The sequence below is a fragment of the Pagrus pagrus genome, assembly GCF_965226575.1.
Source record: "Pagrus pagrus genome assembly, chromosome: 20".
In the NCBI taxonomy this organism is placed as follows: domain Eukaryota; kingdom Metazoa; phylum Chordata; class Actinopteri; order Spariformes; family Sparidae; genus Pagrus; species Pagrus pagrus.
Genome location: NC_140207.1, coordinates 27,894,689 through 27,916,497, shown reverse-complemented (window position 1 = coordinate 27,916,497; position 21,809 = coordinate 27,894,689). Strand labels below are relative to the sequence as shown.

The window sequence follows — 21,809 nt, the reverse complement described above, 5'->3', positions numbered from 1 at the left end:
AGTCAGTTTCGACACACGTTTTGAAATGAAAACAATTCGGCTGCGTGAGGCTGCATGTTGCTGTTACGTCAAGTGTGACGTGATTGTCAGTCAACGTTTTCTCCATGGTTTCTAGAGATTTCTCATAGGTTGTCCCTCCCATAAATCAGCAGGCTATAAAGTCAGCGGTAGTTGAGTTTTACCTTTCCTTTTCTCCGCGGAATGAAAGGTAACTACCTCACGTCTCATTCACCTGTAAGACGACAGCTAATATGACGATATTAAACGTTAATAACGGAACATAGATATTAGCAACACTGATAATAGTCAAGCTAGGCTGTTTTACCATTCAGACATTGTGTTGAAAGTGTGTACTGATGTTGCAAGTTATTGCGGGTTAGCTAGCTATCTGCCTAACGTCAGCTACAAAGTGGCAAAGTTAGCGTTGGGTGAATACACAAATGAAAACGTGCATTTTAGAAGTAATATTCATATTGTTGTCGTTAGTGCTGTGATTGAGTGATATGTAATAATTGTGGATGGATTGTATGTTTCTACAGAAAATGGCTGCTCTACCCTCTCCAACCAAACTTCCCGAAAGTAAGGACCCGGAGATAGAGGCACTGTGAGCAAGGTTTACTCTCTTTTGTGTAAGTAGACATATTTAATGTTGCATTTGGTGAGAGTGGTGTCATGTAATCAGTGTTGGGAGTAACGCGTTACAAACGTGATGCAATTACTGTAATGCATTACTTTTTGCTGTAACGCGGTAATGTAAGGCATTACAAAAACCGAAGTTAATATTTTACTCGGTAAAAAATTCAGTAACGCGCGTTACAATGCATTTTAACGCCGTCATTAACTTCTGAGTTGTTATTATACAAATTCGCCAACACCGCGAGATTAGCAGAGGAGAAAAAATCTGTCCTTCGGACATTCCTTCGTCGGTCGCGTCAACCGTTGTAAAATTGCACGGTCTAGCCTGCAGGACTGTCTCGACTGCAGGACCGTCTCACTGAATGTGTTGTGAGCTAACTAACTGCGTAGGCCTACTGATGAATGCAGCTGCTGCTAATGCTAACGTAGCTCCTCAGGGATTGAAGCCGTTATTTTTGTAACTTTGACAATCTAACATGTGACAACATATTAGCTCAGAGTCAGAGGGCTGTGACTGTTGGTAGTTGCGGTAGATATTCTTCAAATATGCCGAATTGTGATATTATGGGTTATTATTGTTCAGATGATTTAGCTAAGCTGGCTAACAGATGCAAACGTTAGCGGTCTCTTGTTGCCACAGCAACAGTAAACATTCACATTGACTGATGAGCTGTAAATAGAGATGGAGAATCAAGCTGAGATACTTTGAATTTTAGCACAAAATACAAGTAAACCTATAGGAAATAATACGTTTAGCAATATTTACCATTTAATTTATTGTATTTTTTCTATGTATTTATTGCTTACTGAAGTGATAACTATTTAAGAAGTATAATTTGTGTGTAACTTTAATTTGTCTGTAAATGCATTACTTTTACTGTAGTTTTCAATTGGCTGTGTGTAGTGTTGTCTTGAGCATTTTCAGGTTACAAAGATCTGGCTTTTTTGCATTGGAAAACACTAGGAAAGTGTCCTAATGAAAACATGATGAAGACATTTGACTATTGTCTTCATCAATTATGGTGTCAGGACTTTTTTTTAATGACACACACACTTTTATTGATATGAATATTTGGTATTGAGCAAAGACCTGTATTTGAACGCTACTCTATTGAGTGCAATAAGGTAATATGGATTTGGCGTTTTATATATATTATATTTAGAACGCCAAATCCATATTTCCAGTTTTTTTGGTGAAAGTAACTTAAAAGTAATGCAATAGTAGTGTAATGCGTTACAATTCAAACACAGTAATATTATAATGTAATGAATTACTTCGAAATGACAGTGACAAGTAATAAATAAATAATGCATTATGTTTTTAAAGTAACTTGGTCAACACTGCATGTAATGTGTGTTACTGTGCAAGTTGTTTTACTTGTGAGTAATGTTAGATAAATTTGTGTATCTTCTGTATGTTTTAGTATCGTTGTCGAGATGTCGCCATCCCGCCGGATGACCGGTACCGGGAGGCGATTGCTCTGGCCAATGACAGCATTGAGCTTGCCCTGCGGCACAAGCGCAAGGCGCATGCTGTCGGCAAACAAGTTGCTGCTCTACGAAACGAAGTCACCAAAAGGGACTATAATGTGCTTCAGCTGCAGACGGAGCTGCAGCAGCTTAGGCAACCAGCACAGCCTCTTCCAACTGGTAAGTACAGTCATTGTGTAAGCCAGCAGTATATGTATATGGAATGTAACAGAATGGTGATTGTGGTTATTATTACACTGCAGAGATCAGCGATGGTGATTTAATGGAGGCCTGCCAAGATGGTAAGTTTTAAATGTGTTAGTCAGTTACATTTGGTCCCTGCCTTTATATCAGTGTGTAATTGAAGTGTAATAACTTATTGAACTGTGTTGTTTATGTTGTTTGTTCTAGGAGAAGAAGGTGTAGGAGATGTTTAAGAGTAGCCTGGCGACATTTAAATGTTGTTCTTGTTGTTTTGTTCATGGTTGTGTTTGTGTGTTTTCTAAATAAAGTTATTGTTCAGAATTAAATTTGTGTCTGTTTTCTTTTGTACACATTTTGTATGCTGTTGAGGGTCTTTGAAATTGTCTTCACTTTTGACACAGGAAACAATCATATTTTCACAGTATTTGAAGTCTTCCAGATGTGTTACTGTTAGCTATTAGTTATCTTTGTGTGTGTAAAAGATGGAAGTCAACTTTTTGTGATGTTTGACTGTAGCATGTGAGAGTCGGTTTGTTTTGTAATCAAAAAGTTAAGATTATTGATGGAGGCAAGTAAGCATTATTTGAAGTATAAAGCTAAGTTTATATTTTTCCTTAAAAGCTGTTTATGTTGACTTGTTTGGTGTCATTGTTTTAAGCACAATTTCACTTTAGATTTTAGATTTGAGAGTTTTGTTTATCTCACATTTGGGAAATGTACTTTGCAGGTAGACATACATACAATACATACAAGAGTAGGTGTACAGACATCCAATATGTACAGGTGATAACAGAAGTAGACTTGACAAATATAGGAAAAAGATTTAAATAAGATACAGAAAATATAAATATGTTGAAAAAGAAAATGGTATTGTACTGGGTAGTTGCACAGGATGGCAGAGGTAGAAATGCTAAGTAGTGCAAGATAAGAAAGGTGCTTATGGTGTTACATTAGTTTTCCAGTAATAATTTCATTTTGACATTGTATTAATATATCTAACCTAACATCATACAAAATAATACAATGTCAGTAGGAAAAAGTGTGATTTATTACTGTCAACACATTGTGTTTTGCTACCAGTAACAAAACGGGGTTGGCATGTTATCTTGTCTGCATGCAGTGAGGCTGTGTGTCAGTATTATGTCATGTCAAATCTGTCATCAGCCAACTGCTCGTCATTTTTGGTGTGTGAGTTACAGTCACCAGGTTATATGACTGATGAATTTTGTTGACATAAGTATTCTGGGATTGGCACAGTGTGAAATGTTTAATATTTCAGACTGAAGAATTAGGTGGCATTTATGGTCATCTGTGTCTTTCTCGCGCTAATATGCCCAACAATATATTATATCTGTTGATTATGGAAAACGCTGCGAAAAAGCAGCGGAGGTTGATTTTACTTAGCTTTTGTCATGGACTTGAACGCATCAACCAATCACGTCGTGAGAAAGAACTTGACGTCAGCGCTGCAACGTTTGAACGGTTGTCTGTTACCTGACTCTCGTCCTGTGCAGACTGATTTACCTTGGCTCTACGGATTTTTCTACAAATACTCACAAATATCTACAGATACTCTCAGACATTTCCACCACTTTCGGATTAAGACAGCAGCATTCTTTTCAAGGACCTTCACCTTGCTCAACACGGTGAGTTTATCTTGATTAAATCCGCTGTTTCTCATCGCGGCACAGAGAAGGCTGCTCTGCCGCTGCAGCTGACAACGAGCTAGCGGACAACGAGCTAACATCCATGCTAGCTGCCTCATCGAACCGTAATTTTGAATGTATAATTCTGAATTCATGTAAAATACTGCTAACTTCAGTAAGGTACATTGCGTGTGTATGGTTTGTAAATGAGTATTATCAATCCTGTTATTAACACTGTTGGCTACTCTGCTGTCACGAGACAGCTAGTTAGCAAGCATTATTAGCATCGCTCGGCAGCAGAAACCTTTGGGTGTTTTTTTCTAAACGAGCTAAAAGTTACCGAGTCTTCTCCTGCAGTAGCTACTGTAACTAGCTTCCCTGTAGTTATAGGAGAGGTGGTTGGCTGCTAGCACAGGTTATAACCACATGTTTGGTAGCATATGAGTGCCTTTGGTGTGTTTGCTAAAGCAGCTACAAGCTACTAGCAATGCCAGTCTTGAGACAATATTCATTTAATTTAATATCAAGTCATTTCAACTGTCACATCGGCTCACTGGTAAACGACTCCGTTATTGCGCTGCGATTGGCGCGAGTATATTTGAAATGTCGCTGGGGTTGTCGCGCGGTGGGTGTCGGGAGTACATTTTCAACTTCGAGGCGTTTTGCGCCATGATTGGCTGGAGTACATTTTTTAACTTCGCGGGCGTTGTAGCGCCTCACTGCAGACAGATAGAGTAAAAGAGAAATGTATAGAGAAAAAGAAACACGCAACTTACTGATTGTACCCTCTACTATACTCCTAATTTAGCAATATCATCAAACTGTAAAACGGCAATCCACTAGCTGTAAAGAGCTTTTCAGTAATTATTGTTTTCATTAATATAGCTATGTATTGGGGAGAAGGTCATTGTAACATGGCTACATGGAAATGAAATGTGTTTTTAACCCTCCTGTGGTGTTCGCATAAAATCTGACTGATTTATAACATCATAATATCATAAAAATGTGGTTGTTGTGATTATTCATGTTGATTTTCTGATGTTCTGTGAATTTGGTCTGTGTTTTGATTATTATTATTATAATTTTCAGTGTCTATTGTTTGGATATTCACTGCAGTTATTGATGTTCACTGGTAGATGGATACATTATGTACAGTATTAAAAGGTTTTAAATAGAATTTGGTGCCGATTATGTTTGTTTTTTTGTGTTAATGTAAGAGCAGTTAAACCAGACTGGTCAAATTTGACTGTGAACACCAAAGTAAAGGGGGACAAACAAATATAATACAAGGGTTAAAGTAAACTATCAGCATTTTAGTCTAGTATTTGTCAGTGTTGTATGAATACTTTGATTTAAGTAACAACTTTAATTCTTCTGCTTCCATCACTGGTTGCTTGTTAAACGTGTGTATAAGATTTTTTTTTCCAATTATTGCAGGCTAGAGATGAGTTGTATGTCAATATTAATCAATTTTGTACTTGTTATTAGATGCCACGGGGCAAGTCTTATCGCCGTTCGGAGGCAGCCAAACGGCGTATGGCAGAACGGCGAACGGTTGACGTGGAACCGCAGCGGCCCGCCAATGTCTCTGTCGCACGTATGTAAATCTTTTCCTTGTATGTGTATGTATATTTTGCTAGTGGCAAGGTGTGTTGCGTTTACATGATTTGTGATGATGATTTGTAATATTTTATGAACTGCGTGTATCTCGGTGTCTTTTTCTTCTGTGTATTAGTTGGCACCGGTCAGCGCCACGCTGTGCGACAATGGCCAATCTCGTCGCTGACGGGAAAACAACACAAGTTGGTCATTCCGCCGGAAGTCCCTGACGAGAAGGTAAAATAATAACAATAATGATAATATTAATAACAAGACTTATAATAATTAGTGATTTTCATTCTATAACAATGTAATCTTTTTTTCCAGTTTGTTCTTCTCATAGGCGCTTCCCATCTGCGCGCTTTCGCAGATGGCATTGTTCCGATGCCAGAGGGCTCGCTCTCCTTTGGCATCATGTCCACGCCCGGGGCCTGCGCAAGGGAGCTGAGGACCGAGTTGCTGCACGCTGCTGTTCCTCGGACTCCTGACGCAGTCCTGGTCATGGCGCCTAGCAACAACCTGACAACCAGCAAGACCATCGACGAGGCAGGGGCGGACTTCGCTAAGTTCCTGCAAGCCGCTTGCAGTCGATGGTCTAACGTAGGTTTATTTTCTATTGTATTCATTGATATATTACCACAGTTAATTTAGTTGTATGAACTGTTGCAAAATAATGTATATTTATACGATATTAGTTATTGCATTTTCAGAAAGAGATTATTATGTCATTAACAACCACTTTACTCTCCAGGTGTGTGTCGCAGACTTCGTACCTCGTTTGACCGTTGAAGTCCTTCAGCAAGACTTCATGCGTCAAGAGTTCCGCCGCGTGGCAGCACGTATGGGTAAGCTTTGAAGAGACTAGAGTTTAAGTACATTTCCACGTATAATGCATCATATGTTGTTTGGCAGACTGTTTGAACGAATATTACAATTTCCATAATCATTCCGTTAAAACTTTAAATATAACCCATAGAGATGTTACAATATTGTATGTTATTTTTCTTTTTTAGGTGTCAGGTACTTCCCTACAGCTGAGCATTTCCCTATGAACCGCCGTGAGCTGTGGTGCAGAGATGGTGTAAGTAGAATACATAGCGTCATCTACACCTTGTCTGTAGTCGAATGACAAGTTTATTGCACCGCGTAATCTGTTTCATTTTCGTTATTTTCGCAGGTTCACCTCAGCGATAGTGACGGCATGCCCGTTCTAGCCGGGCTGCTGTGGAACGCTGCGTTTGAACAACTTGCAGCCTCCGACACCAAAGCTACAGCCTGCTCCCAGAGCGTCGCCGCCTCGTAGGCACGTCGTCCCAAAGGTGGTTGTCAGGGGACAGGTCGCCGTACCTCGTCCATCAAACCCCTTTGAGTGGACAGTCGTCGGCAAGGGCGGGAAGGTAATTGTTTACACATTGTAATGGTGCGGTTGATGTATTTTTGATCAGCTGACCTCTGCAATGTTCGACTGGTGGTTTAATACAAAGTATCTTATTTTGTCATTACAGAGGAGAGCACCTGAGGAACGTGAGCAGTCCTCTGGTGCAGAGAGGGTGGTTCAGCAGCAGGTTTGTTACACTTGATTTAACCTAGCCTGTTTTGGATACGATTGTCGATTTGATGATGGCGTTTTGACAGAGGAGTCGTTCTCTATATGCATTTCACAGGTTGACGCAAGTGCAAGCGCACTCCAACTCATCCAGCCAAACCCTGTTTGGTTCAGCAGTTCGGTGTTGGCTGCGATGGATGCTGCTGTGCCATCCCATCTTCCTACCCCTGATTGTACCGCTGTTCCACGAAGCTCAAAGGTAAACTGCGTGCAAGTTGTATCTCTTGGTTTGTTGAATGCTGTGTAGCATCTCCTTTTTCCTGATACACTCACAACAACATGCAAAACTGCACAATATTGTCCACAAGGGCTTTTGCCCAAATATGGCTTCAGAAAGTGTGTTTTGTTTTTCTTCCATTAGCGTCCAAAAGTGGAACATCGTCGTCGGACTTCTGCAAGCCAGAAGGTTTGTCTCGATTTTATTCGATATTTGACTTATTGGGATTTTTTGTGTGTGCACGTCTGCAGTATTACGGCAATAATTGTGATAATCATTGGAAAAAAATGTTCTCTAGGTCCCGGCGAGAGCTTTGCCCGTGGTGAAACCCGTGCCACCGCCTGCAACTGCTCATCTGAAAGCGGACGCCAGGGGGGAGGTAAGTACAGTTTGTGCGTCTAGTACCTTTTTATAAAAATAGTAGTATAGTTTATTTATAGATCATTTAATGTTTTTCTTGTCTTCTAGGTCGCCGTCGCCGCCGCCGACACCCCTGTCGTCGCTGCGCCGGGCGGGGACCTTCGGCCTGTCGTCGATCTCGGTGTCTCGCCGACACCGAGATCCAACGAAGGTAAGTGTGACGCTAACCCCGTTCCTTGCAGGTGTGAAGAGGTCCTGCAGTCTGTTGTTCCTGGCATTCGTGTCAAAAGTGCACCAGTCACTTACGATATAAATACACCCATGGCATGTGGCGTTGCAGCAGTCATGAAACATGTCATTTCTCCAGTGTGTACGTGGAAAGGGACAGATGTTGATAGCATAGGCGTAGAAGGTGGCAAACTGGCCAGTTACATTGAAGCTAGGCAGAAGAGCGAGGATAAACAGGACTTGTGCAAGTTGATTGAACAGCACAATGTGTTTGGCAGGCAGTGGCAGGTAGCTATTCCTCCTCCAGCACGTAGCGATTTTAATTGGCTGGCGGGAGACACCGCGATGTACGAGAAGCTGCAAGAGCAGTTGTTTATCCACGGCGCGTGTTTGTTGAACCTCGGGGGTGCGGTCAGTGCCGTTATTCTCCATAACGGGTATTTTGTGGTTGTTGATTGTGGCACGCGTGATGCATCTGGGATGGCATCTGGTATTGGCACATCTGTGGCTGTGTTCAACACATGCCTTAATGACTTGATGCTTCACATCGGTCATTTGCAGGAGTCTTTAGATGCGAAGTGGTATGCCGTGCATGGCATTTCTGTCATTGAGTGTCCAGTAGATAACGACGGGGAGAGCGCTACATTGTTTGCAGGCGAGAACGTTGATGTCGGAGTTGCAGCAAAGCTCGAGAATGGTAGTTCAGTCAGGCCAGAGACCGAAGTAAGTTCCATCAGGGGAACTTTTCACCAAGGGGACGCTCGGTTCCAACACGGAGGGCTTCAGTGTATGGCTGTAAGTTTGGTAGCTATAGCCAAACACAGCATTGATACTGTGTTTTCGTGGCAGTCCGGCGATCTGGATAAGCTTGTAGAGTTAGGGGACGAGCTTTACACGACGTTGCGGGAAAGTAAGTCCATCAGTGGGAGGTCTGAACTGCTGTGCGTTCCAGATTTGCCTAAAGAGTCCATTATTGATGGAGAGAAATTTCAGTTTGAGTACGGTGACTACGTTTCTGGTGACGTTGATGTGGTTCAGGGACAGCTTGTTGATGCAGGTGTGTACACCACTCTCAGGAATGGTTTGGGAAAGATGTGTTGCAAATATGACACATGCTTTCTGACTGTGAGTGGCAGCACATGTGCTATCATTGGTCGAGATGGGCAGTATGCAGTTGTTGACTCCCACGCACGCGGTGCAGATGGCATGGTAGATGTGAACGGGTTTAGTGTTGTTGTGTATTTCAGTTGCCTTGACCGTGTGTTTGATCACATATGCAAATTTGCCGCCGCAATGAACAGTCCAAAGCTGTTTGAGATTGCCGGTGTTAGTGTCACTCACAAAAGTCCAAGTGCAACTGTGGAAAGCGGAGAGGTTGACTTTGGTTGTAGCTTACCTCTTCAGCCACCACTTAAAGTGTCGGCTGAACAGGTAAGCCTTGGCAGTAGCAGCAGTCAGACAGGCGTGAAACGCAAGATTTCAGTGGGTAATTGTGGATCCAAAAAGTTGAAAAGCAGGGATGTTAATGTGGTTAATTCAGATGTTGTATTTGTCAGTGATGTGACAAGTAAAAGATTTGAGTTTAATCCGCTGCGTAGTGACGTTGCGCAAGCTTTGTGCAAACAGTGGAACGTAGAGTTGGAGAAACTTGATCTAGTGTCTACAGAGGTCGGTGCATTAGGGGCTCCTTGTAAGAACGAGCAAATAGTTGGCGATGGTAATTGTTTCTTTAGAGCGGTTAGTCAAGCTGTGTGTGGCACACAGAAGAATCATAGAAAAATTAGATTAGCTGTGTTTAAGCAATTACAGGTCAATCCTCTAGCATATATGTTGCGTCCTTAGTATTCCTCAATGGCAGATTATCTGAGTAGATCGAGAATGCGCTATGTTGGTAGTTGGGCCACTGTAGTAGAGATTCAAGCAGCAGCAGATTGTTTAGGAGTAAGTATTTTCACATATTGTGGTGATCGCTGGCTTGAATACAGTTGTAAGAATAGGCAGTTGTCCAATCAGGCAGTGTATTTAGAGAATTGTAATGGTAACCATTATGAGACTGTTGTTTGTGTCATGCAGCCTCAGATGCAGACTTGTTATGGTTACTGCAAAGTGAGCACGTCTTGTGCCGGAGGGTACAATTTTAGACGGCAAAGTAGCGAGAGTAGTGTTTGTGCTGAGAGTTCAAGTGCAGTTGTAGCTCCTGGTTGTGTAGCTGAAAAAGTTGTCGATGTTGAAGATAATGTTATAGAACAGCAGGATATTACTGTGTCTACGCAAGAGCAGACTTCATTTACATTTAACCCAACTAATATTAGTCCTTCTAAGTATATGAAAAGTAAAAACAGCTTAAACGCAAGAATAAAATATCAGGGAAATGATTTGCATAGGGGGAAAGTCAAGAAAAATGTTAAAGCCAAATATAAGACAAATGTGTTGCATAGGATGAAAGTAATTGAAATCAATAAAAGGAAATATAGGGTAAATGTAGTGTATAAGCATAAACTTATTGAAATGAATAAAAGGAAATACTGGGAAAATGTAATATATAAGCGTAAAGTTAAGGAGACGTGTCAAAGGCGATATCGAGAAAATGTAGTGCATAAGTATAAACTTATTGAAATGAATAAAAGGAAATACTGGGAAAATGTAGTATATAAGCATCAAGTTAAGGAGACGAGTCAAAGGCATTACAGGGAAAATTTAGTGTATAAGCATAAACTTAAGGAGATGAGTAAAAGGAAATATAGGGAAAGTGAAGTGCACAGGCAGCATGTAAAAGCCATGAGTAAAAGCAAGTATCATGAGAGTCTTGAGCATAAGAAGTGTGTAATAGCAGGAAACAAATTGAGTAGGGAAAAAAATAAAGAAAAGGCAGAGCAGTTTGATTATGTTACAGAACAGTTTTGGGAAAAAGTTAAAGATGGGCCAGATTTTGTGTGCTGCGTATGCCACAGAGGGTTGTTTAAGAATCAGGTTTTGAAATGTAAAAGAGATGATTATGCTAAAAGGAAAGAAGTAAGTTTAATAGCAGATAAATGTATTAGTGAAGAGTATTTACATAAATGTAATGAAGACTGTGTATTGCCGTGCAAATGGTTGGATACAGCTAGAGGTCAGCTGTGGATTTGTAACACGTGTCATTCTAAGATTAGTAAAGGTGTAGTGCCACCTGAATGTGCATTGAACAATTTGGCGGTTTGTCCCATTCCACCAGAATTGGCGTGTTTGAATAGTTTAGAGCAACATCTGATTGCGATGCATATTCCGTTTATGAAGATGTTGGCGTTGCCTAAAGGTGGGCAAAATGGAGTACATGGACCTGTAACGTGCGTTCCTGCAAATATTGTGCAGATGAGCAATTTGTTGCCACGTACAGAAATGGAAGGATCTTTGTTGCCGGTAAAGTTGAAGCGGAAGCTAACTTATAAAGGACATTATGAGTATGAGTTTGTTGACAGTACGCGCGTAAGGCAGGCTTTGCAGTATTTAAAAGGGACAAATGTCCATTATAAAGATGTAGAGTTTAATGAAGCGTGGATAAACCACTTTTGTAGGGAAGTGGATACTGATTGTAATGGTGGTGTTGAAGCATCTGCAGATGTTGGGGAAGATGAGCTTCTGCATGATAGACAACAACACTGCATGTTTCAGGACACTTGTCTTATGCCTGTAGATATTGGTCAGGAAACACTGGATCAATCTTTTGATGATATCTTGAATTTGGCTCCAGCAGAAGGCAACTCTCCTGTCAGGTTGTTGTCTGATCATACAAATGAAGCAAAATGCTTCCCAGTGTTGTTTCCTACTGGACTTGGTACATATCGTGATGATAGACAGCATCGTTTGACTTTGTCGCGTTATTTCAATAACAGGATTTTACATGCTGATGGTAGATTTGCACAAAATGTTGAATACATCTTTTATGCTCAGTACTTATCTGAGGTAGAACAGGTTGTGTCAAATGTATCAATAGCATTGCGAAAGGGTAAAGGAGGTGCTAAATCTGAAAAAGTTACCAAACATTTATTGAACGATGAAGAATCCTTGAAAAAGTTGTTGCATGTTGATGATGGGTTTCGTTTTCTTAAACCCATTAGAGGTACCCCATCTTTTTGGCAGGGAGCCCAGCGTGATTTGTTGGCTTGTGTTCGTCAGCTGGGTGTGCCAACGTGGTTTTGTTCGTTTTCTTCAGCTGACATGTGGTGGAAAAATCTCCTCAATAGCATTTTGAAGCAGGCAGGCAGAACAGAGACAGCCGAACAGTTAGAATGGGCAGATAGGTGTCAACTTTTGCGCGGCAATCCGGTCACTGCGGCAACAATGTTTGATTTTCGCTGGCATTGTTTTTTGAGAGAGGTGCTCATGTCTCCATCTAATCCTATTGGCAAAATTAAGGATTATTTTTATAGGGTGGAATTCCAGCAGCGTGGATCACCACATGTTCACTGCCTCTTTTGGATAGAGAATGCCCCAATAATTGATAAAAACACAGATGAAGAGGTAGTTCAATTTATTGATCAGTATGTAACATGTGAATTACCAGCACATGATGAAACATTATTGGAAATTGTAACATCTGTGCAACAACATTCAAAACGACATTCAAAATCTTGTAAAAAGAATAAAACTATTTGTCGTTTCAATTTTCCTAAGCCGCCGTCCGCAAAAACTTTTATTTCACGTCCAGTCAGCGAAGAGGATGGCAAAGAATCTTGTAAATGTAAGGTAGATGAAGCACAGAAATTGGACAGCTGTGCATGCAAAAATGAGGGTCAGAAAAAAACAGAGATCATGAAAAAAGAGATTGCAGTTGCCATTATGACAAAAATTAAGACGGCTCTTTCAGATGAGAATGCCAGTTTTGATAGTGTGGAACAGTTGTTTAGACATTTAGGATTAAATCAAACGGTTTTTGAGGCTGCGTATAATCGCGTTGGCAGGAAGACGCATGTGGTTTTGAAGAGGCAGGCGAACGAGGTTTGGATCAATCAGTATAGCAAACCACTTTTAAAATGCTGGAATGCTAATATTGACATCCAATATGTCGCCTATGCTTGCGTCGTGTACATTATTTCTTACATCTCCAAGGCAGAAAAGGAGATGGGGTTGTTGTTAGGAAATGCGCAGAGGGAAGCGGCTAAAGAGGGTAATAGTAGTGCTAAAGATGCATTGAAAAAATTAGGAAGTGTGTATTTACACAATAGGGATGTTTGTGCTCAGGAGGCAGTGTATAGGTTGACAAACATGCATCTAAAGGAGTGCTCTAGGAAAGTTGTGTTTGTGCCGGTAGGGGAGAATACAGTTAGAATGAGTTTGCCTTTAAGCGTGTTAAAACAAAAGGCATCATCACATGATCTTACCGATGAAGATATGTGGATGAGGAATATTGTCGACAGGTACAAGAATAGGCCGAAGGACGGTACATTTAATGACATGTGTTTGGCAGCATTTGCGTCAGAGTATCGCGTCTTGAGTAAAAATGAAAAGTGTGTCAAAAGGGTGAAATTAAACAACGATTGTGGTTTTGTTGTGAAAAGAACACGTACGCAGCCCGCCGTTGTTCGTTACGTGCGCTTTTCGGAGACTAAGAATCGGGAATTGTTCCATCAGAGCATTTTGCAGTTGTTCCTGCCGTATCATAACGACGGGCAGCTCAAACCGGCGGGGTTTGAGACGTTTGAGCAGTTTTATAGTCACGGTCGCGTGAGATTGGGTGATAAATCACTACATTCGGTTAAAGCGGTTGTCGATCAGAACAGATGCAAATTTGAAAGGGACGCAGACGAGTTGGACGATATCCAAAATTCAATCGATAGTGACGGTGTTTTAGAAGATGCCTGGTGCGAGCTGTGCCCAGAGCAGGAGTTGGAGCGTTTAGAGTGTATAGAGGAACGCAGACAGACGGAGCGGATAGTTGACGAACCAGTAGATGGCATTCCAGATTTAGCGGTAAATGGTAAAGACGTTGCACATTTAGAAAAGAGGAACAATGTCCTGTGCAGACGTGACGGTTTGGCTTTAGTTAGGTCTCTGAATGAGACACAGATGTGTATTTTTTATCAGATTAGGCAGTGGTGCTTAGATAGGGTAAGTGGAGCAAAGCCAGATCCGATACATGTATTTATTACAGGCGGTGCGGGGACAGGTAAGAGCCATTTGATCAAGGCTATACAGTACGAGGCAATGAGGTTGTTGTCGAGAGTGTGTCGCGATCCGGACGACATTTGCGTTGTACTAACGGCTCCTACGGGGATAGCGGCGCACAATTTAAATGCGACTACTATTCACAATGCGTTTAGCATTGGTAAAGACGTACGCTTACCTTACACTCCGTTGGGTGAGGAGAAGCTGAATTCTTTACGTGCTAAATATAGTAGCTTGCAGCTTTTGATAATAGATGAAATCTCCATGGTTGATCACAAACTATTGGCTTATATCCATGGAAGATTAAGACAAATTAAGCAATCTGGTGACTATTCCCCGTTTGGAAATGTTGGTGTAATTGCAGTTGGAGATTTTTATCAGTTGCCTCCAGTGAAAGGGAAACCTTTGTATTTAGACGACGTAGGTGTTGATTTGTGGTCTCGGTTGTTTAAGATCGCGGAATTGAAAACAATCGTTCGTCAGAAAGATCAGGTATTCGCAGAGTTGTTGAATAGAGTTAGAACTCGTTCAAAAGGTACCCTGATGTTGGATAGCGACATTGAAATATTACAACGTTGTGAAACCGGCGAAGTCAGCTCAGCTTTGCACGTATTTCCCACAAATCGACAAGTAAATGTACATAATCTACAGCGGTTGTTTATAACTTGTCCGGATTATGTTGCGATACAGGCTCAGGATTACGTGAACAGTAAGAAAACAGGCAAGCTGGAGTTGATAAGCGGACATCATTCCAGAGCATACGACACATGTCTGGATGAGACGCTGCTTTTAGGGAAAGATGCCCGCGTAATGCTGTTTAAAAACTTAGATGTAGCGGACGGTCTGGTCAATGGGGCGTGTGGCACTGTCACACACATAGTTTATCCAGAGGATGACGAAACGAGGTTTCCTCAGACGGTGTATGTCAAATTCGATGACGATAGGGTAGGCGTACAGAAGAGGAAACGCTGTGCATTTGCCTCTGCGGTAGAAATGGGTTCCACGGGCATTGGACCTGAAGAGGATACGGTAACCAAAAAGGGTGGAATGCGTAGGCAATTTCCACTGAAGCTTGCCTGGGCTTGTACAGTACATAAAGTACAAGGCATTACAGTAGATAAAGCGGTAGTGTCCCTTGAAAAGATTTTTGCAGCTGGACAGGCGTATGTAGGTTTGAGTCGGGTTAGAGTTTTGTCAGGGTTGGTGATCAGGGATTTTAAGGAGAAAGCCATCTATTGTAAGGACGCAATTAAAGATGCAATTGAACAGATGCCTCCCTTCATGGTCGAGAATATTACAAGGCACAAATTCAATACGCAGACCTTTACTGTGTTTTTGATGAATGTGCAGAATTTGACCCAACATGTATCCGATTTGGCACTGTGTACACAGCATTTGCAGCTTAACTGCATTGCTGTTACAGAAACATGGCTGCCTGCAGTTTCCTCATTTGAAACTGTAAAGATGGACGGTTATGTATTTCATAATCAGCCAAGGAATTTATCCTACAGTAGCAGCGACCCAATATTGACAGAAATTCAAGGTCAACGACATGGTGGAGTTGGCCTTTTTAGTGCAGACAATTTGGCATGTAATGTTCTCCAGGTACCAAATGTAAATTTAGAATGTTTGGTTTACCACTGCACTACATACAGCATATTGATAGCAGTAATTTACAGACCACCATCTTATCCCATGACTTTGTTTAAACAGAATTTAAGCAAATTACTTGATTGGCTGAATCCACAAAGCGACACAGTTGCCGTCATGGGAGACTTCAATGACGACATTTTGAAAACATCGTCAATCGCCAAATTCATGACAAACAAAGGGTTTGTTCAATTTGTGAAACAACCAACAACAGAAAACAGCACATTAATTGATCATGTGTATGTGAAAACAACACATTATATTGTTGAATCCTTAGTGGTGCCAACTTATTTCAGTGACCATGAGGGGATCATGTGTTCTTTTACATCTAGGACCTAGAAGAGTAGTTAAGGACAGGAGCGGAAATAAAATAAATATATATATATATATATATATATATATATATATGTGTGTATATGTGTGTATATATATATATATATATATATATATCCTCATTGCCTCGTACTGTATATATAGATAGATAGATAGACAGATATATGACCAAAAAATAATTGTTTAACGTTTATATCGTATTTCTTTATATATGGATGTTTCCTTTTAGGAGTTTTGTGTGCTATGTTTTGCATTTTAATGTATAATAAGACAAAAAAAAGTTTTTCATAACATTCATCATGTTTCCTTAGGAGGTTTGTGTTATTCTATATTGTGTGTTCAATATAAAAAACAAAAAAACAAACAAAAAAAACAAACAAAAAAAAAACCTTAGATATAAAAAGGGTTTCGTTTCCTGCATTACAACAGCATTTTAAACTACAACATGTTATGACAAATAGTAATAATAATTCTAATCACTAATGTCAATGATACACATTTGGAGTTTTTTAAGTCAAACATTTTATTGAAAACGTTTAAGCTCATATATATAGCACTTACTATACTGCAGTAATCACATAATATCAATGGCTGCCAGTCATATGCTGTTGCTAATGCAGGTTTTGCTTTACCTTTCATATAGCCTCAAAAAGCAAAAGGCACTGGTAATGGTACTCCTGGTTTACTGGGATGGGGTTCGATTCCCTGCGGTGTCCTGCTGATTGTTTTGGCATTTACAATGAAAGGCCATATTTTACTATATTGAATGTATAACAAGTGTGACTAAACTCCATAACAGAAAATCAACATCAAATAACCCCTTACATTACCCCCCAAAAAACAGAATTTAAACATAATCATGACCAAATTTTATTGAACAGCTGTTGTTACTGTAAACAGTGTTTCCAAGTAGTGGTGAACATGCATAACTGCAGTGAAAATACAAAGAATAGACACAGAAAATTATAACAATCATCTTGTCACGATCTATGGCTGCAGTGTCTGTGTTGTGTTTTTTGTGCTTGTGTGTTGTGTTTGTTTGCAGAGGTGCACTGGAAGGCTGGGCGGAGTTTGCTGTCTCGGGAGGGATCACACGCACCTGCAGCAGGTTGACAATCAGCCGCCGCTTAAAAGCCCTGATCCTCACTGTAGCTTACTCTAGTGCACCTGTGTTTTCCAGTACAACGACTAACTTCACCTTGCTTTGTCTACAGTGTCCATCTGAGCGCCGACCAACGTGTGACTCTGCTCCTGCGTACCGATTCCTCAGCACCTCTGCAGCACTCAACCTGCCCTGCGCTCCTCCAAGCGGCCAAACACCGTGCATCTCCTCAGCAAGGCTGCAGCACTACACCTCCGCTACGCTCCTTTCTAGCAGCTACACACCACACAACTCTAAGCCCCACTGCAACACACCACCTGATCTGCACTCCTATGAGCAGCTACCCACTACGTGGCACCTCAACTCCTCAATAGTTTTTTTTGTGCACCAGTCATATGCTACTCCACATGTTCACTTAATGATGTCCCTATATATGTAACAATGTTGCCTGCACATGATGAGCTTAAGGTGAACGGTATCCGTCTGTCAAATGATAGCAAAGTGTGTCTTAGATGAACTCAAAGTAGTGCAGACCAGTGCAGGATGAGACAGGAAGCGAACAGGAAGAGGGAGGGTCTTTCCACAGAGTGATGTCTTCACGGATTGGAGGAATCGTGTTGCCAAGAGGCTGGGACCAGCCTGTGCGCCAACGACAGGAGAAGCCAAGTGTAAACCACGGCCTCCTCACCTTTTTGACCAATGAGAAGTTAAAACACCTCAACAGCAAAAATTTAACTGTTATTGTAAAGTGAATATCTCCATGTTTTTCTGGGTGATGGGTTACAGAGTAACAGCAATCCACTGCCTGTGATTTGTCTAACAGAGAAAGGTCCATGATCATGCTTGCTTGATACAATTGTAAATAAATAGTTAAATGGAACGTCGTTGTATGTCTTCACTCAAACAAACAAACAAACACACCGACACTCCACTGCCACGCTCCGCCTGTCGTGCGGTCCTCCGAGCAGCTAGACACGATGCAGCTCTTCAGCAGCATGAACCTCAAACCATCAGCAGCTGTGAATTCAGTTGTATTCAAACAAAGAACCTTTTCATCCTGCTCCAGACGTGTATCTGCTTTTGGCTTCAGCCAGATCCTACCACGTGTGCTCCATTCATGCAAAGTTTGTTGCAAATGGGAGAAATTGCCTGGGAGGAGTTGGAAAAAGTAGGTTTGCGACATTTTGCGAAAGTGGGCGTGGCCTACATCACACAATTCATCTGGATTCAGGGAACACGTAGATATAAGTCTTTAAACTGCGACATATTATGTGTGAGTTATTAGGTAAAAACGGTTTTGTATTTATAATAGCGCCACCTGCTGGTCATTTTTGGTGTGTGAGTTACAGGGGCCTGTCTATACCACCCCTATGAATTTCATATCCATAAGTGTTATGGTGTGGGCACAGTGCCAAATAAAAAATGAAAGTGCCACCAGAGCGCCACCTAGTGTCGGATCAGTAAGACCTTCGTCAGCTATCCTCAGGAGGGCATTGGCAATGATTGTACCAAGTTTCATGTTAATCCGACAAACGGATGTGGAGATATAAATTACTTCAATTTAAAGAGCGCCACCTAGTGGGCGTCGGCCAAAATTTTGCACAGAGCCTTAGGGGCTCATGGGGAAGTAGGATCCTGAGTTTGAAGTCATTCGGACACACCAATGTGGAGATATGCAAAACTTCCTGTTTTGAGCGAAATCTGCAGGAATTTGTAATTGAATAACTTCAGTATTTTTTGGTATATCAAAATTCTTTTAATAACTTTTTGTCAGGAGGGTCCACAGATGGTGTGTGCAAAGTTTTGTGCAAATTGGTGAAATTGCCTGGGAGGAGTTCGAAAAAGTAGGTTTGCGACATTTTGCGAGCTAGCGAAAAAAAACGGTAGGCGGATATGGGCGTGGCCTATACCCAGAGATTCAGGAGGATTCACTGAACGCGTGGATATAAGGTTTTTGAATGTGCGACAAAGTATGTGGGAGTTATTAGGCAAAACGCACTTTCCTCTATAATAGCGCCACCTAGTGGCGAAAATTCACAATGACAACAGATTATAAAATTTTTCGCGAGGCCTGATCTATTTACCAAATAAAATCGCGTTTTCATCCATGTTCAGACAGTGAAAAATGCGATCATTTGGGACAAAGGAAAATAATAATAATTAAAACTGCGAGCAGTGATGTACGGGCCCTCGCAGTCCACGCGTGTCGGGGCATGCTGCCGTCGGGGCTTGTTCATGCAACAACTTCCGTTGAGTAATGAAAAGTGAAGGCAGTCAAGGGAAAAACGGTTTTGTCTTGATAACAGCGCCACCTAGTGGTAATTTTTGGTGTGTGAGTTACAGGGGCCAGTGTGTACCACCCCAATGAAATTCATATCCATAAGTGTTATGGTGTGGGCACAGTGCCAAAAACAAAATGAAACTGCCGCCAGAGCGCCACCTAGTGTCGGAGCGGTAAGACCTTCGTCAGCCATCCTCAGGAGGGCATTTGCAATAAGTGTACCAAGTTTCATGTCAATCAGACAAACGGATGTGGAGATATAAATTACTTCAATTTAAAGAGCGCCACCTAGTGGTGGTCGGCCACAATTTGGCACAGAGCCTTAGGGGCTCATGGGGAAGTATTATCCTGAGTTTCATGTAATTCGGACACACCAATGTGGAGATATGCAACACTTCCTGTTTTGACCGAAATCTGCAGGAAGTTGTTATTTAATAACTTGAGTATTTTTTGGTATATCAAAATTCTTTTAATAACTTTTTGTCAGGAGGGTCCACAGATGCTGTGTGCAAAGTTTGGTGCAAATCGGTGAAACTGCCTGGGAGGAGTTTGAAAAAGTAGGTTTACGACATTTTGCGAGCTAGCGAAAAAAAACGGTAGGCGGATATGGGCGTGGCCTATATCAGGAGATTCAGCAGAATTCACTGAACGCGTGGATATGAGGTTTTTGAATGTGCGAGAAAGTATGTGGGAGTTATTAGCCAAAACGCACTTTCCTTGATAATAGCGCCACCTAGTGGCGAAAATTCACAATGACAACAGATTATAAAATTTTTCGCGAGGCCTGATCTATTTACCAAATAAAATCGCGTTTTCATCCATGTTCAGGCAGTGAAAAATGCGATCATTTGGGACAAAGGAAAATAATAATAATAATAATAATCATTACAATTACAATAGGGTCCTTGCAGGTTCCCTGCTCGGGCCCTAATTAAAACTGCAAGCAGTGATGAACGGGCCCTCGCAGTCCACGCGTGTCGGGGTGTGCTGCGGTCGGGGCCTGCCAGTTACCCGGCCGCATTGCCCGATTATTGTGTATGTATGTCTTAACTGTCCGTGTGTTACTGGGACTGCATTTCGTCAAGATATGGAAGACTGTCTGTTTGAACAGAATTTGCAGGAAATTGTAATTCTATATTTTGGGTGTTTATTGGAGTCTCAAAATTGTTTTAATAAGTTTTTGTCGTGAGCATGTACAGATGCTGTGTGCAAAGTTTGGTGCAAATCGGTGAAATTGCCTGGGAGGAGTTCGAAAAAGTAGGTTTTTCAGTTCGCGCGATTTTGCGAATGGAAATTTGGGGTGAACGTGGGCGTGGCCTACATCAATCACTTCATCTGGATTCAGGGAACACGTAGATATAAGGCTTTGAACTGTGCGACATATTATGTGGGAGTTATTCACGGAAAACGCTTTTCTCTTGATAACAGCGCCACCTGCTTGTCATTTTTGGTGTGTGAGTTACAGGGGCCAGTCTTTACCACCCCAATGAGTTTCATATCCATAAGTGTTATGGTGTTGGCACAGTGCCAAATCTAAGATGAAACTGCCACCAGAGCGCCACCTAGTGTCGGATCGGTAACACATTCGTCAGGTATCCTCTGGAGGGCACTGGCAATGAGTGTACCAAGTTTCATGTTAATCCAACAAACGGATGTGGAGATATAAATTACTTCAATTTAAAGAGCGCCACCTAGTGGTGATGTCCCGAAATTTTGCACAGAGCCTTAGGGGCTCATGGGGAAGTAATATCCTGAGTTTGATGTCGTTCGGACACACCAATGTGGAGATATGCAAAACTTCCTGTTTGGAACGAAATCTGCAGGAAGTTGTAATTTAATAACTTGAGTATTCTTTGGAATATTAAAATTCTTTTAATAACTTTTTGTCAGGAGGGTCCACAGATGCTGTGTGCAAAGTTTGGTGCAAATTGGTGAAATTGCCTGGGAGGAGTTCGAAAAAGTAGGTTTGCGACATTTTGCGAGCTAGCGAAAAAAAACGGTAGGCGGATATGGGCGTGGCCTATACCCAGAGATTCAGGAGGATTCACTGAACGCGTGCATATAAGGATTTAGAATGTGTGACAAAGTATGTGTGAGTTATTAGCCAAAACGCACTTTCCTTCATAATAGCGCCACCTAGTGGCGAAATTTGACAATGACAACAGATTATAAAATTTTTCGCCAGGTGTGATCTATATTCCAAGTTTGGCGAGTTTTGGGGTATGTTCAGGCAGTGAAAAATGCGATCATTTTGGCAGAAGAAAAATAACAAAAAATAATAATCATTACAATTACAATAGGGTCCTCGCAGGTTCCCTGCTCGGGCCCTAATTAAA

At 41.4% G+C, this 21,809-nt stretch overlaps 2 protein-coding genes across 2 annotated transcripts in view; one reads left to right on the top strand and one right to left on the bottom strand.

The window, feature by feature from the left end:
• The window catches only part of LOC311249589 (dual specificity calcium/calmodulin-dependent 3',5'-cyclic nucleotide phosphodiesterase 1A-like), a 368,687-nt gene that overhangs the window by 73,715 nt on the left and 273,163 nt on the right, over positions 1–21,809 (bottom strand). The gene's annotated exons all lie outside the window — the stretch shown is intronic.
• Positions 5,450–21,809, top strand: part of LOC311249590 (uncharacterized protein) — a 56,522-nt gene continuing 40,162 nt past the window's right edge. Inside the window, exons 1-7 of the mRNA XM_084340751.1 lie at positions 5,450–5,553; positions 5,692–5,792; positions 5,883–6,155; positions 6,307–6,400; positions 6,569–6,636; positions 6,733–6,952; positions 7,061–7,120. Of these exons, the coding sequence (XP_084196877.1) occupies positions 5,493–5,553; positions 5,692–5,792; positions 5,883–6,155; positions 6,307–6,400; positions 6,569–6,636; positions 6,733–6,858 (723 nt within the window). The 5' untranslated portion in view covers positions 5,450–5,492 and the 3' untranslated portion in view covers positions 6,859–6,952; positions 7,061–7,120. The remainder of the gene's footprint in view (positions 5,554–5,691; positions 5,793–5,882; positions 6,156–6,306; positions 6,401–6,568; positions 6,637–6,732; positions 6,953–7,060; positions 7,121–21,809) is intronic.